Genomic DNA, 16,811 nt, shown 5'->3' with positions numbered 1-16,811 from the left:
GGCCAAGGCTTTCGACTCTGTCAACCACCGCATTCTTATTGGCAGACTAAATAGCCTTGGTTTCTCAAATGACTGCCTCGCCTGGTTCACCAACTACTTCTCAGATAGAGTTCAATGTGTCAAATTGGAGGGCCTGTTGTCTGGACCTATGGCAGTCTCTATGGGGGTGCCACAGGGTTCAATTCTTGGGCCGACTCTTTTCTCTGTGTATATCAATGACGTCGCTCTTGCTGCTGGTGACTCTCAGATCCACCTCTACGCAGACGACACCATTTTGTATACATATGGCCCTTCATTGGACACTGTGTTAACAAACCTCCAAATGATCTTCAATGCCATACAACACTCCTTCCGTATAACGCTGCTTGCACCCGCCCACCCGACTAGAATCACTACTCTCGACGGGTCTGACCTAGAGTATGTGGACAACTACAAATATCTAGGTGTCTGGTTAGACTGTAAACTCTCCTTCCAGACTCACATTAAGAATCTCCAATCCAAAGTTAAATCTAGAATCGGTTTCCTATTTCGCAACAAAGCCTCCTTCACTCATGCTGCCAAACATGCCCTCATAAAACTGACTATCCTACCGATCCTTGACTTCGGCGATGTCATTTACAAAATAGCCTCCAACACTCTACTCAGCAAATTGGATGTAGTCTATCACAGTGCCATCCGTTTTGTCTCCAAAGCCCCATATACTACCCACCACTGTGACCTGTACGCTCTTGTTGGCTGGTCCTCACTACATATTCGTCGCCAAACCCACTGGCTCCAGGCCATCTATAAATCACTGCTAGGCAAATCCCCGCCTTATCTTAGCTCATTGGTCACCATAGCAACACCCACCCGTAGTCTGCGCTCCAGCAGGTATATCTCACTGGTCATCCCCAAAGCCAACACCTCCTTTGGCCGCCATTCCTTCCAGTTCTCTGCTGCCAATGACTGGAACAAAATTCAAAAATCTCTGAAGCTGGAGACACTTATCTCCCTCACTAACTTTAAGCATCAGTTGTCAGAGCACCTTACCGATCACTGCACCTGTACACAGCCCATCTGAAATTAGCCCGCCCAACTACCTCATCCCTATATTGTTATTTATTTTGCACATTTGTACCCCAGTATCTCTATTTGCACATCATCTCTTGCACATCTATCATTCCAGTGTTAATACTAATTGTAATTATTTTGCACTATAGCCTATTTATTGCCTTACCTCCATAACTTGCTACATTTGCACACACTGTATATATATTTATTTCTGTTGTATTTTTGACTTTGTTTTGTTTTACCCCATATGTAACTCTGTGTTGTTGTTTTTATCGCACTGCTTTGCTTTATCTTGGCCAGGTCGCAGTTGTAAATGAGAACTTGTTCTCAACTGGTTTACCTGGTTAAATAAAGGTGAAATAAAAATGAAAAATAAAAAAAAGGTAAAGGGTGGCTATTTTAAGAATCTCAAATATAAAATATATTTTGATTTGTTTAACACTTTTTTGGTTACTACATGATTCCATATGTGTTATTTCATAGTTTTGATGTCTTCACTTTATTCTACAATGTAGAAAACTGTAAAAATAAAGAAAAACCCTGGAATGAGTATGTGTGTCCAAACTTTTGACTGGTACTGTATATATAGACAAAAAAATACAAAATTAACACACAATAGGACTGCATGATTTGGGCTAAAAATTGAATAGCGATTTATTTAACCAAATATTGTGATTGCGATTTGATTTGTGATATACAACAGATCAAAACACTTGGGTGAACTTTTTCAATCATAGAAATATAATGATTTTTATTAAGAAGCTAAGTTTAAAGCAGCATCGTTCTTCTTTGGAGCAATCGGTTGACTGCATTTGAACTAAAAGTACAGCATGCAAACTTTTATCTAAAAGAGGGGAGGAGGAACTGCGCTGCTTGAGTGACAGGGGGGCGAGGCTTTATGTGTGTGGGAAGCAGCAGCAAGAGGATAGAGGGAGAGAGACGACAAACAGAGTAAACTATAAAAACGGACGTTACATGCAGCTGAGTGGCGTTTCAAAATATTACGATATGGATATTGCACATGTCAATATTGTGGTTTCGATCTGAATGAGATTAATTGTGCAGCCTTAACTAATGTTGTCATGATACCATCATTTTGACTTCGATACCAGGTTAAGTATCACGATACTCGATACCATCACGATTCCACTGCAAAAGAATAAGGCACATTAGCCAAAGTCACAGAATGGCACTTCCAGACAGATAAACTACTGCTCTGTTCAATCGTTAGGCATCTTTTGAGTACAACATCATTACATTTGAAAATGTTTACATCAACATTTTTCAGAGACAGCCCTGTATGCATTAACGAATCAATTATAAAGTCATACAATCAATTTGACTTTGTTTTTACCAATCTAATTACATAACGGTAATAATTTATTTGAATGGTAAATTCTATTGATAAACTGTGTGAATCAAGATGTAGCCTAGACCTATTCACAATACAGGTGAATGCATATTCAATAGGAGCGTGTGCATGCATTGAGTTATTGAGCATGTTTTGGCTGATGTCATGGGGCTACAGATGACAAACATCTGTTTCCCTTTCATTTGGGACTTATTTTATTGTACTGATCAACCATATTTGCATAGAGGTAGCTTATTTGATAAAAGTGCAGTGTCTCTTTAACCAGTAATGACGTCATTCACGAGGCAAAACAAGCCCTATTCTCACACACACACATTTAATAATATTTGGGAGAGAGGTGAGATTAAGTGAATGAATAAAGTTTTGGTCGCAATCAGCTTTAAAAATCAGCATATTTTGCTTTATTGTTTATCACAAACAAAGTACTAGGGTAGTGAATTGATCTTATCTTCAGCTGACTTAAACTCGAAATATCCTTAAATCATGTCACGGAGGGAGAGAGGGGAATGTAGAATGTTTACATTCTGTCAGAACATGTTATTGTTATCCATCAGGTATCCTACGGAAAGGAGAAGGGCCATAGTCTGGTACAAGCCAACAGGACAGCCGTGAGTTGGGGAGGAGTGAAATATTTGGGACGAGGACAGGTTAGATGAAGTGAGAAAGAACAGGCATCACTAAAGTCCTGTCTAGCAACAGAGATGTATTGGCTGTCCAGATGTGTGAGGAGGAGACTCAGCATAGGAGGAAGGTTTAAATACTAGTGCTTGTGTGAATAGTTTTTTTTCCTATGCAGCTGTGTGACCCAGTGGGTGAATAAACTTGGTTTGAGCTTCACTAGCCGTCCGCTGGTTTTTACTCTGTTGATTTAGAATCTAACATTACAAAGCTGGAAGCTACCGGTATCTTCTTGCATTGTAACCTGGCGCCAACGAAGATGGCGGCCTCGCGACTAGCTCTTAGGAAACTTTTTTATGTACAATTTTTGACATTATTAGCTCAGAAAGTGTTTGTTTCATTACATACAGCCGGGGAAAACTATTGGATATCAGAGCAGCGGTAACTCACCAGCATTACGACCAGGAATACGACTTTCCCGAAGCCGATCCTTTGTTTGCTCTCCCCAGGGCAACTGAACTGATTCCAGCGGCTGACCCAAAACATTGTCGGCGGAGGAGAGGCACTCGGAGCGGCCTGCGGGTTCGACTTAGGAGGCGCGCACACCACCCACCGCTTCCAAGTATACTACTCGCTAATGTTCAGTCTTTGGTTAACAAGATCGACGAACTCCGGGCAAGGATTTCTTTCCAGAGAGACATCAAGGCCTGTAACATACTTTGTTTCACGGAAACATGGCTCTCTTGGGATATTCTGTCGAAATCGGTCCAGCCAGAGCGGTTCTCAGTTCATCGTGCAGACAGGAATAAATATTTATCCGGGAAGCAGAAGGGCGGAGGTGTGTGTTTCATGATTAACGACTCATGGTGTAATTGTAGTAACATACAGGAACTCAAGTCCTTTTGTTCACCTGACCTAGAATATCTCACAATCAAATGTCGACCATATTATCTCCCAAGATAATTTTCTTCGGTTATAGTCACGGCCGTGTATATCCCCCCTCAAGCCGATACCACGACGGCCCTCAAATAACTTCACTGGACATTATGCAAACTGGAAACCACATATCCTGAGGCTGCATTTATTTTAGCCGTGGATTTTAACAAAGCAAATTTGAGGACTAGGCTGCCGAAGTTCTATCAACATATCGACTGTTGTACTCCTCTACCATTGCTATTCGAACTTCCGGGATGGTTATAAGGCCCTCCCACGCCCTCCTTTCAGAAAATCTGACCACGACTCCATTTTGCTCCTCCCTTCCTATAGGCAGAAACTCAAACAGGATATACCTATGCTAAGGACTATTCAACGCTGGTCTGACCAATCGGAATCCACGCTTCAAGATTGTTTTGATAACGCTGACTGGGATATGTTCCGGGTAGCTTCCGAAAATAATATTAGACAAATACACTGAAACGGTGACTGAGTTTATCAGGAAGTGTATAGGTGATGTTGTGCCCACTGTGACTATTAAAACCTAACCAGAATCCGTGGATAGATGGCAGCAGTCGCACCAATCTGAAAGCGCGAACAAACCACATTCAACCAAGGCAAGGTGACTGGGAATATGGCAGAATACAAACAGTGTAGCTACTCACTCCGCAAGGCAATTAAACTGGCAAAACATCAGTATAGAGACAATGTGGAGTCGCAATTCAACGGCTCAGACACGAGATGTATGTGGCAGGGTCTACAGACAATCACGGACTACAAAAGGAAAACCAGCCACGTTGCCGACACCGACGTCTCGCTTCCAGACAAGGTAAACACCTTCTTCGCCCGCTTTGAGGATAACAGAGTGCCACTGACGAGGCCCACTATCAAGGACTGTGGCCTCTCCTTTTCCGTGGCCGACGTGATTAAGACATTTAAGCATGTTAACCCCCGCAAGGCTGCCGGCCCAGATGGCATCCCTAGCCGTGTCCTCAGAGCATGCGCAGAACAGCTGGCTGGTGTGTTTATGGACATATTCAATCTCTCCCTTTCCCAGTCTGCTGTTCCCACATGCTTCAAGATGGCCACCATTGTTCCTGTACCCAAGAAAGCAAAGGTAACTGAACTAAATGACTATCGCCCTGTAGCACTCACCTCTGTCATCATGAAGTGCTTTGAGAGACTAGTCAAGGATCATATCACCTCTACCTTACCTGCCACCCTAGACCCACTTCAATTTGCTTCCCGCCCCAATAGATCCACAGACGATGCAATCGCCATCACACTGCACACTGCCCTATCCCATCTGGACAAGAGGAATACCTATGTAAGAATGCTGTTCATTGACTATAGCTCAGCATTCAACACCATAGTACCCTCCAAGCTCATCATCAAGCTCAAAGCCCTGGGTCTGATCCCCGTCCTGTGCAACTGGGTCCTGGACTTCCTGAAAGGCCGCCCCCAGGTGGTGAAGGTATGAAACAACATCTCCATTTCGCTGATCCTCAACACTGGGGCCCAACAAGGCTGCGTGCTCAACCCCCTCCTCTACTCCCTGTACACCTATGACTGCGTGGCCAAGCACGCCTCCAACTCAATCATCAAGTTTGCAGACGACACAACAGTAGTAGGCTTGATTACCAACAATGACGAGACGGCCTACCTCTGGAGGCTGAAGAAATTTGGCTTGGCACCTAAAACCCTCACAAACTTTTACAGATGCACAATTGAGAGCATCCTGTCGGGCTGTATCACCACCTGGTACGGCAACTGCACCGCCCGCAACCGCAGGACTCTCCAGAGGGTGGTGCGGTCTGCCGAACGCATTATCGGGGGCAAACTACCCGCCCTCCAAGACACATACAGCACCCGATGTCACAGGAAGGCCAAAAAGATCATCAAGGGACATCAACCATCCGAGCCACTGCCTGTTCACCCCGCTATCATCCAGAAGGCGAGGTCAGTACAGGTGCATCAAAGCTGGGACCGAGAGAATGAAATACAGCTTCTATCTCAAGCCATCAGACTGTTAAATAGCCATCAATAGCACATTAGAGGCTGCTGCTGCCTATTGAAATCACTGGCTACTTTATGAAATGGAACACTAGTCACTTTAATAATGTTTACAGTAACTTTAATAATGTTTACATATGTTGCACTACTCCTCCCATATGTATATACTGCATTTTATTCTATAATATTCTACTATATCTTAGTCCATGCCACTCTGTCATTGCTTGTCCATATATGTATATTTTCTTAAATTCCATTCCTTACTAGTTTTGTGTGTATTAGGCATATGTAGTGAAATTGTTAGATATTACTTGTTAGATATTACTGCACTGTCGGAGCTAGAAGCACAAGCATTTCGCTACACCCGCTGTAACATCTGCTAAAGACGTGTATGTGACAAATACATTTTGATTTGATTTGATTTTGTAAAGTAATCTAGCCTGTATGTATGGACATTGTTTTGCAAACAGCAATTAACAGAGATGGGACCAAGTCACAATTTTGCAAGTCCTAACCTTCGAGTCTCTAGTCACGTCCCAAGTAATAATGGGTAAGTCTCAAGTCAAGTCCCAAGTTCCACAGATCAGGTCGAGTCAAGTCACACGTCCATCATTTTGGGTTTTGAGTCCTCAAGTCAATGGCTAAGTGTTTTATGCCAATTTCATTGCAATTGCAAAGCATCAGTGATTTTGGACCCACATGTTTTACAAACTGGATCCCTTCCCCCCCCCCCCACTACCACAGTCTTTGAAACTGAATGCAATGATTTTTGGGACTGATGATGCCCTGATGCAGAGACGGCACCACAGGTCCCAGAGTGGTGGGGCAAATTGTTTTCCCTGGAGCTTTTCCAGGCATATATTCAGGACCCTATCGGATATGACAGTGATTAATCAGTTGTAAAAAGGTTTTTATATGGGCAATGATGGGAGTGGGACCAGAGATTTTCTAATCAGCTCACATGGTTTAAAAAAATAAATCTGGAAAAACTTCTGGCCCTAGGGAGGATGTCAAACTGCAATAACCTGGTACTTGTTCATATGAATTATATTTTTAAACTAGACTAACAGGGTTTTCTTTACACAGACACAGAGCCAACCATTGCATTTGGACAATAGAAGTAAGAGGGCTGAGCTTGCTTTATGCAGGTTTGCACCGTGTAAGCCTTTGCATCTGTAATAAAAAAATTACTCACACAGTCTATGTAATCAGTATTGTGTTTGATTTATTTCAGTTAATCATTTTGGATTGAAAAAGTCAAGGTAGCCTAGCCAGCCCAAGTTTGAATATAGACTAAACCAAATTGGATCACATTCACATTTTCTCCTAACACAGATAAATGGGCAATAAATAGCCTACATAACATTACCACTTAGTTTACCCTGGCCAGAGGGCAAGAGGGGACAGGGTGCTCTAGCCTGCAGCTGCGGCTATTTGAAAAGACTGAAAACATTTTTTTTTATTCCCATACAGTTCAGGTGTAGGCTGCTGCTACATTTCTGTGAAGAGTTCTTGCTTGTGTCTGTCGGGAGTGATGGGTTATCAAGTCTGCTAAATAAATACCGGAGGACAGTGGAGATGGGTGGTCCTCTGTAGCTCAGCTGGTAGAGCACGGCGCTTGTAACACCAAGGTAGTGGGTTCGATCCCCGGGACCACCCATACACAAAAAAAACAAAAACAAATGTATGCACGCATGACTGTAAGTCGCTTTGGATAAAAGCGTCTGCTAAATGGCATATTATGGGCACACGCTTTGAGCTTTGCTAGACAACGTGCTTTGTGTCAAGATTGGTCAATACACAGAACAGAATGCACAGAACCTGCAGCTCTCCTATATGAAGGACAGATAGGCCTACATTGTGAGTGAGATGACAAATCGAGTCTCGAGTCATACAGATGAAGACCAAGTTAAGTCACAAGTCATAGTTACTCAAGTCGAAAGTCGAGTGGCAAGAGTTTTTTATTTTAACCAAGTCAAGTCTCAAGTCGCAACATTTGCAACTCGAGTAGTATGAGTCCAAGTCACGTGACTCGAGTCCACATCTCTGGTAATGAATAGTTTCAACATTTCTACATGCCGTGTTGCATTATTCAAGTGTGTTTTCTGTGCAGCATGAGTAGGGAGTTAACCTGATGCTGCCCAGTGCAGGCTAAGTCGGACAGGCAGGGGGACATCAGCTGTGCTGATAGACAGACTTGATCCATGAGACACATTTGACAGAATTACCGCAAGTCAAAATAATTCTAGTACCGAACCATTTTTCATGTTCTACTATCAAAAAAGTACAGAAGTTTGGTATCTCGTGCAACACTAGCCCTAACACACATACAGGAGGATGCACACGCATACACACTTACCCTAGTTTCTGTAGTTTACAGTTTGGATCCGCCAGTCCATCACAAAGCAGTGTAACTCCTGAGTCCTGCAGGTCATTGTCTCTCAGCTCCAGTTGTTTCAGTTGTGATTTGGTTGAACACAGGACTGAGGCCAGATCTGAACAGCAACCCTCTGTCATACCACACCGACTTAGGCTGGAGGGAGTAGAGGAACATTGTCTAGCCAACACAGTCTTACTTACAAGCACATATAATAGTGCGTGAACATAAACAAACAAACGTGCACGCAGCGTGCGCACACACACACACACTTACCCTAGTTCCTGTAGTTTACAGTTTGGATCCTTCAGTGCAGCACACAGCAGTGTAACTCCTGAGTCCTGCAGGTTGTTGTCTCTCAGCTCCAGTTGTTTAAGTTGGGAGTTGGGTGCCTTCAGGACTGAGGCCAGATTTGAACAGCAACCCTCTGTCAGACCACATTGACCTAGACTGCAGCATGGGTTCACAAGAGTATATTAAGGAAGCATCCATGATAATTACAGATACACACACACACACACACACACACACACACACACACACACACACACACACTGTTAGATTAATTTGTATTTTAAGAATAATGACTAAAGGATTTCACCCCAAATACAGTATAAATGTGTAAACTGTGTTACAATTATCAACCCACTAACAGAGGGGGGGCGGGACTAAACATTCCAGGGTGAAGGAGAAAGGTGGAAACTGTTTAAGAAAGCCTCCTAAAGGTGGGCGGAGCAAAGTGCCTTTGTGTGTCAAGAGGTATAAAACAGGAGTGTATGGGTTTTGGTGCCAGAGCTCTCCATGAATAAAAATACAGATCATTCTTGTTGGTTGTGGACCTTGAATCATTTATGATTACAACCAGAGCCTTACAACCTCTGGTAATGATTCAAGCTTAGGTTGAATTAGAGATAGAAATTCTCTTAACACACACACACACACAGGATGCTCACATAAGTATCTGTATGTTGTAGAGTGGACTGATTAGTCCGGCACAGAGCAGCTTCACTCCTCTGTCTCCCAGGTCATTGCAGCCGAGGTCTAGCTCTGTCAGGGGGCTGTTTGGTGTCTGCAGGGCTGAGGCCAGAGTCCAACAGGATGTATAAGTGAGGTCACAGCCAGCCAGTCTAAAAAGATGTAGTACACTTTTAGATATTCAAAACCTTATTAATAATAATATGACATATATAAACACAATGAAAAAGGAGTCTCTCAGATGATGGTCAATCCAGACCTACATGGTATATATTTTCTGAGTTTAATGTTGGGTGTACGTCATCTCATTATACAACACAACTTACGATGCTCTCTTGCAGGTTTTCACTACTGGCAGCAACCTTAGACGACCTTCCTCTGATGTGTTATATGTCTTCAGGTCAAACTCCTCCAGCACCTCCTCTGACATCAGTAACACAAAGGCCAGGGCTGAACATTGGTGAGGTTGTAGCTTTGTTTCTGAAAGAGTTCCTGATCGCAGGGAGGTCTGGATCTCTTCAACTACAGAGTTATCCCCAAGTTCATTCAGACAGTGGATCAAGTTGATGATCCTTTCTGGTGAGGATTCCATCTTAATCTTGTCTGAAAGGTACTTGAATGTTTCCTCAATGCTCTGTGTTTGACCTCCTCTCTTTGTCAGAAGGCCTTTTAAGAGATTCTGATTGGACTCCAGTGAGAGGCCCAGAAGGAATCGAAGGAACAGGTCCAAGTGTCCATTCTTACTCTGCAAGGCTTTGTCCACTGCACTCATGTGTAAGTGAGACAACTTGTCACACTTGAATGATTCATCAAACACATTTTCAGATTTCCCCAGCCATGATTCTAAAGCATATACTGCTGCCAGAAACTCTTGAATGCTCAGATGCACAAAGCTGAAGACCTTGTCTTGGTATAGCCCAGATTCTTCTTTAAACATCTCTGTACACAAGGCTGAGTACTCTGATGCCTCTGTGACATCAATGCCACACTCTGTCAGGTCTCCCTCATAGAATATAAGGTTACCCTTCTGCAACTGTTGGAAAGCAAGCTTTCCTAGTTTAAGGATCATGTCTTTGTCTGACTGAGACAGTTTCCTAGGGTTTGTCTCTGTGGCTTTGTTGTACTTTTTGTTTTTCACACTGGTTTGGATGAGCAGGAAGTGGGTGTTCATCTGTGTCAGCGTTTTGGGGACTTCAACATTCATTGTTTCTTTTAGCATTGTTTCAAGGACAGTGGCTGATATCCAACAGAAGACTGGCATGTGGCACATGATGTAGAGGCTTTTTGATGTCTTCATCTGTGTGATGATTCTGCTGGCCAGGTCCTCATCACGGATTCTCTTCCTGAAGTACTCCTCCTTCTGTGGGTCATTGAAACCTTTTACTTCTGTCACCTGGTCAACACACTTAAAGGGTATCTGACTGGCTGCTGCTGGTCGTGTGGTTATCCAGAGATGAGAAGAGGGAAGCAGATTCCCTTTGATGAGGTTTGTCAGCAGCACATCCACTGAGGTTGGCTCTGTGATGTCATACAGGTCCTCATTGTTCTGGAAATCTAGAGGATGTCGACACTCATCCAGACCGTCGAAAATAAAAAGAGTTTTGATTTCACCACACTGAATGCTGTCAATATCTTTCAGATCTGGGCAGTAGTATTGCAGAAGTTGCATCAGACTGTATTGACCCTTTTTCAGGTTAAGGTCACGGAAAGGAAGAGGAAATATGAAATGAAGATCTTGATTTGCTTTTCCCTCTGCCCAGTCAAGGATGAACTTCTGCACAGAAACTGTTTTTCCAATGCCAGCGATTCCTTTGGTCAGCACAGTCCTGATACGTTTTCTTTGTCCAGGTAAACTTTTGAAGATGTTGTTGCATTTGATTGCTGTCTTTGGTGTGGTTTGTTCCCTAGAAACCGTCTCGATATGTCTCACCTCATGTTCATTATTGACCTCTCCACTTCCACCTTCTGTGATGTAGAGCTCTGTGTAGATGTCATTTAAGAGAGTTTGGTTTCCATGGTGTCCAATTCCTTCAAATATTTGTTGAAACTTCTGCCCCAGTTTAGTTTTAATTTCTCTGGCTTTCCAAAGAGTTGTATCTAGGAAAATAATAAGATTGATATTAGTTACCACAAAACAAGAAGATTCACTTGTTCAAAAGTGAAAATAGATTATCAAGACACTAGTCATTAGAAGTGATTAGATAAATGGAGATTGGAGGTTGAAGAAGTATAAGAGATTGTGGTTGTAACCCCCTTTGATCCCTTGTCTGAAATGCAGTCTTACTTCTTATGTCTAGAAAGTTCAGTGTGATCTTCAAGGCACCCTCGCTTCCAAAACTCTCCAGCATTTTCTCCACCAAATCCAGAACATCTTCATTGTCCAGCTGCGTCTCAAAGCACTCTGGGTAACAATGGATCAGATGGTTTTGGAAGAGATTCAAATCACTCATGTTTATCAGTGTCTGACCTAGTAGAGACGAAGTGTCCAACGACATTGGGATCTACAAAAAAGGCAGATATCACTTAGTGAGAACATTCTACAAGAAGGAAGCAATCTTGGGAAACAGCTGTCAACATAAACAAGACAACAAGATAAGAGAAAGATTCAAAAAAGGAGTTCAGCGTGCAAGGCTAGATCCCACTGGGCACAGACGTTAGTTCTACGTCTAGTTTTGATTTACATTTGATTGAGTTGACTTTCTCAAATCCAGTCAGTTTGGCATGTTGATTCAACATCATCACATTGATTTTTTTTGTGTTGAAATGATGTGGAACCAACTTTGATTCAACCAGTTTTTGCCCAGTGGGATGGTAATTCAATGTTGTGTTCCTCTAGTAAGAATAGATACAGAACCTAATTTCTTACCTCTATGTAGCGTTTTCTGTGACATCTGTGGTCCTCCACTGCACACACACTACAGATGAGTATCTGGTCTGTTTTACAGAAGACTTCCAGAGCTTTGTGGTGCAGCTGGCAGAGTTTCTGCTCCAGGTTTCCTGTCACCTCCACCAGGGTGTGTTTTTGCAGTGCTGCTACTGTGTAATGCTGCCTTATGTGGCTCTCACAGTAGGAGGCAGTGCAGATCAGACAGGACTTCACAGCTTTGAGCTTTTTCTCAGTGCAGAGATCACAGGCCACATCTCCAGGTCCAGCGTAGCAGTGAGTTGACTCTGAGTGCTGATGTTGGAGAGGTTCAGGTGAGACAAAGAAGCTTATGCACTGCCTGCAGTAACTGTGTCCACATGGGATGGATACTTGATCCTTTGGCTCTCTTTCACACAGGGCACACAGGCCTACTGTTAGCCCACTAAAAAGATGAGGAAGGGAGAACAGTTTATGTCTTTCTCAACCTGCTTGTTAGAATGCCAATGAACCACAAGGCATAAATGAGCCATAAGTTCAGTGTTATTGCAATGCATTGTCATATTGTCTTTATTTATGTCCTGACAAGTCACGAGATGCATGTTGCTGTTTACCTCTAAAAAATAGTGTTTTATTAGGCTTTTTTTACAACCATACAGTAGCCTGTGTGAGTTGCAATAAACAGTTTTATTCGATGTAAATGTAAAATTGTGTTCTGGACATTGTTCTATTATGCCGTAGACTATTTGATTTGTGAGCTTATGTCTTTCAAACCTTTTGCCATTTACGAGATCCTGGTTGAAATGAATTGGCTGAATCATTGAGTTGTCACTCTTCATTGATAACAGGCTGGGTGTAGTTGACTCTGCTCGGTGCTCCTGGACACTAAACAAAACAGGGAGACAGATCACCTAAACTACATTTCAACAATTGTATAACTAACTCAGAATGTATACATCTTTTGGACATCTGAGCAATCTTGAAGGAATCCTATTTGAGTCAGAAAAGGATATTCATGATAGGTAAGATATACAAAACTTTGCAGAGAGCCAATCAACTGACAACCTCTTAAGATATACAAAACTTTGCAGAGAGCCAATCAACTGACAACCTCTTAGAATAAAATATAAACTATTGGAACCAAGACTTAAAAATAACTGACATTGGCACAAGATGGATGGAGTGTTGGAACATAACTAACGAACTTACAGTTAATGAAAATGTACGCTTAATCCAATATAAATTAATGTATAGAATTTATTATACAAGAGACAAATTTCACAAATTCTACAGCATAACGGCATAGTCATGTCTTAAGTGTAAAACTAAAAATGATAGTCACACTAAGCCCAAACCAGATGGGATGCTGTGTCGCTGCAGAATGCTGTGGCAACCATGATGGTTAAGTGTGCCTTGAATTCTAAATAAATCACAGACAGTGTCATCAGAAAAGCACCCCCACACCATCACACCTCCTCCTCCATGCTTCACGGTGGGAACCCCACATGCGGAGATCATTCGTTCACCTACTCTGTGGCTCACAAAGACACGGCGGTTGGAACCAAAAATCTCTAATTTGGACTCATCAGACCAAAGTACAGATTTCCACCAGTCTAATGTCCATTGCTCATGTTTCTTGGCCCAATCAAGTCTCTTCTTATTATTGGTGTCCTTTGGTAGTGGTTTCTTTGCAGCAATTCGACCATTAATGCCTGATTCACGCAGTCTCCTCTGAACAGTTGACGTTGAGATGTGTCTGTTACTTGAACTCTGTGAAGCATTTATTTGGGATGCAATTTCTGAGGCTGGTAACTCTAATGAACTTATCCTCTGCAGCAGAGGTAACTTTGGGTCTTCCTTTCCTGTGGCGGTCCTCATGAGAGTCAGTTTCATCATAGCGCTTGATGGTTTTTTGCACTTGAAGAAACTTTCAAAGTTCTTGACATTTTCCATATTGACTGACGTTCAGGTCTTAAAGTAATGATGGACTGTCATTTATCTTTGCTTATTTGAGCTGTTCTTGCCATAATATGGCTCACATCAACACCATTATCCCAGAAATCCTAGACCCACTCCAATTTGAATATCGCCCCAACAGATCCACAGATGATGCAATCTCTATTGCGCTCCACACTGCCCTGTCACACATGGACAAAAGGAACACCTACGTGAGAATGGTATTCATTGACTACAGCTCAGCGTTCAAGACCATACTGCCCTCAAAGCTCATCACTAAGCTAAGGACCCTGGGACTAAACACCTCCCTCTGCAACTGGATCCTGGACTTCCTGACGGGCCGCCCCCAGGTGGTAAGAGTAGGTAACAACACATCCGCCACGCTGATCCTCAACACGGGGGCCCCTCAGGGGTGCGTGCTCAGTCCCCTCCTGTACTCCCTGTTCACTCATGACTGCATGGCCAGGCACGACTCCAACACCATCATTAAGTTTGCCGATGACAGAATAGTGGTAGGCCTGATCACAGACAACAACAAGACATCCTATAGGGAGGAGGTCAGAGACCTGGCCGTGTGGTGCCAGGACAACAACCTCTCCCTCAACGTGATCAAGACAAAGGAGATGATTGTGGACTACAGGAAAAAGAAGAGGACCGAGCACGCCCCCATTCTCATCGACGGGGCTGTAGTGGAGCAGGTTGAGAGCTTCAAGTTCCTTGGTGTCCACATCACCAACAAACTAACATGGTCCAAGCACACCAAGACAGTCGTGAAGAGGGCACAACAAAACCTATTCCCCCTAAGGAGACTGAAAAGATTTGGCATGGGTCCTCAGATCCTCAAAAGGTTCTACAGCTGCACCATCGAGAGCATCCTGACTGGTTGCATGACTGCCTGGTATGGCAACTGCTTGGCCTCCGACCGCAAGGCACTACAGAGGGTAGTGCGTACGGCCCAGTACATCACTAGGGCCAAACTTCCTGCCATCCAGGACCCCTTTACCAGGCGGTGTCAGAGGAAGGCCCTACAAATTGTCAAAGACTCCAGCCACCATAGTCATACACTGTTCTCTCTGCTACCGCATGGCAAGTGGTACCGGAGTCTAGGTCCAAGAGGCTTCTAAACAGATTCTACCCCGAAGCCATAAGACTCCTGAACATCTAATCAAATGGCTACCCAGACTATTTGCATTGCCCCCCTCACCCCTCTTTTACGCTGCAGCTACTCTGTTTATTATCTATGCATAGTCACTTTAATAACTCTACCTACATGTACATATTACCCCAATTACCTCGACTAACCAGTGCCCCCGCACATTGACTCGGTACCCGTACCCCCTGTATATAGCCTCGCTATTGTTATTTTTACTGCTGCTCTTTAATTATTTGTTACTTTTATTTCGTATTATTTGATATGATTTTTTAAATGATTTTTTTGGTATTCTTTCTTAAAACTGTATTGTTGGTTAAGAGCTTGTAAGTAAGTATTTCACTGTAAGGTCTACACCTTGAAATGCATTCCAGGTGCCTACCTCATGAAGGTGGTTGAGAGAATGCCAAGAGTGTGCAATGCTGTCATCAAGGCAAAGGGTGGCTATTTGAAGAATCTCAAATATAAACTATATTTTGATTTGTTTAACACTTTTTTGGTTTCTACATGATTCCATATGTGTTATTTCATAGTTTTGATGTCTTCACTATTATTCTACAATGTGAAAAACAGTAAAAATAAAGAAAAACCCTGGAATGAGTAGGTGTGTCCAAACTTTTTACTGGTACTGTATATATAGACAAAAAATAACAAAATAAACACACAATAGGACTGCATGATTTGGGCAAAAAATGTAATAGCGATTTTCTTAAACCAAATATTGTGATTGCGATTTGATTTGTGATATACAACAGATCAAAACACTTGGGTGAACTTTTTCAATCATAGAAATATAATGATTTAAATTAAGAAGCAAAGTTTAAAGCAGCATTGTTCTACTTTGGAGCAATCGGTTGACTGTTTTTGAACTAACAGAACAGCATGCAAACTTTTATCTAAAAGAGGGGAGGAGGAACTGCGCTGCTTGAGTGACAGGGGGTGCGAGGCTTTATGTGTGTGGGAAGCAGCAGCAAGAGGATAGAGGGAGAGAGACGACAGAGTAAACTATAAAAACGGACGTTACATGCAGCTGAGTGGCGTTTCAAAATATTGCGATACGGATATCTCTCGCGATATGGATATTGCACATGTCAATATTGTGGTTTCGATGTGAATGAGATTAATTGTGCAGCCTTAACTAATGTTGTCATGATACCATCATTTTGACTTCGATACCAGGTTAAGTATCACGATACTCGATACCATCACGATTCCACTGCAAAAGAATAAGGCACATTAGCCAAAGTCACAGAATGGCACTTCCAGACAGATAAACTACTGCTCTGTTCAATCGTTGGGCATCTTTTGAGTCCAACATCATTACATTTGAAAATGTTTACATCAACATTTTTCAGAGACAGCCCTGTATGCATTAACTAATCGATTATACAGTCACACAATCAATTTGACTTTGTGATTACCAATCTAATTACATAACGGTAATAATTTATTTGAATGGTAAATCAAGATGTAGCCTAAACCTATTAACAATACAGGTGAATGC

The 16,811-nt window shown here is 42.6% G+C and overlaps 1 protein-coding gene across 1 annotated transcript in view; it reads right to left on the bottom strand.

Moving 5' to 3' along the window:
- The window catches only part of LOC311112446 (uncharacterized protein), a 40,767-nt gene that overhangs the window by 13,782 nt on the left and 10,174 nt on the right, over positions 1-16,811 (bottom strand). Inside the window, exons 4-10 of the mRNA XM_084155580.1 lie at positions 12,976-13,086; positions 12,205-12,646; positions 11,623-11,839; positions 9,665-11,435; positions 9,317-9,490; positions 8,640-8,813; positions 8,346-8,519 (exon numbers count right to left, since the gene is read on the bottom strand). Of these exons, the coding sequence (XP_084011706.1) occupies positions 8,346-8,519; positions 8,640-8,813; positions 9,317-9,490; positions 9,665-11,435; positions 11,623-11,839; positions 12,205-12,646; positions 12,976-13,086 (3,063 nt within the window). The remainder of the gene's footprint in view (positions 1-8,345; positions 8,520-8,639; positions 8,814-9,316; positions 9,491-9,664; positions 11,436-11,622; positions 11,840-12,204; positions 12,647-12,975; positions 13,087-16,811) is intronic.

The sequence above is a fragment of the Coregonus lavaretus genome (genome assembly GCF_964263955.1).
Source record: "Coregonus lavaretus genome assembly, chromosome: 38".
Lineage (NCBI taxonomy): Eukaryota > Metazoa > Chordata > Actinopteri > Salmoniformes > Salmonidae > Coregonus > Coregonus lavaretus.
The sequence above is the reverse complement of the archived record's forward strand: the minus strand, read 5'-3'. Positions and strand labels throughout refer to the sequence as shown.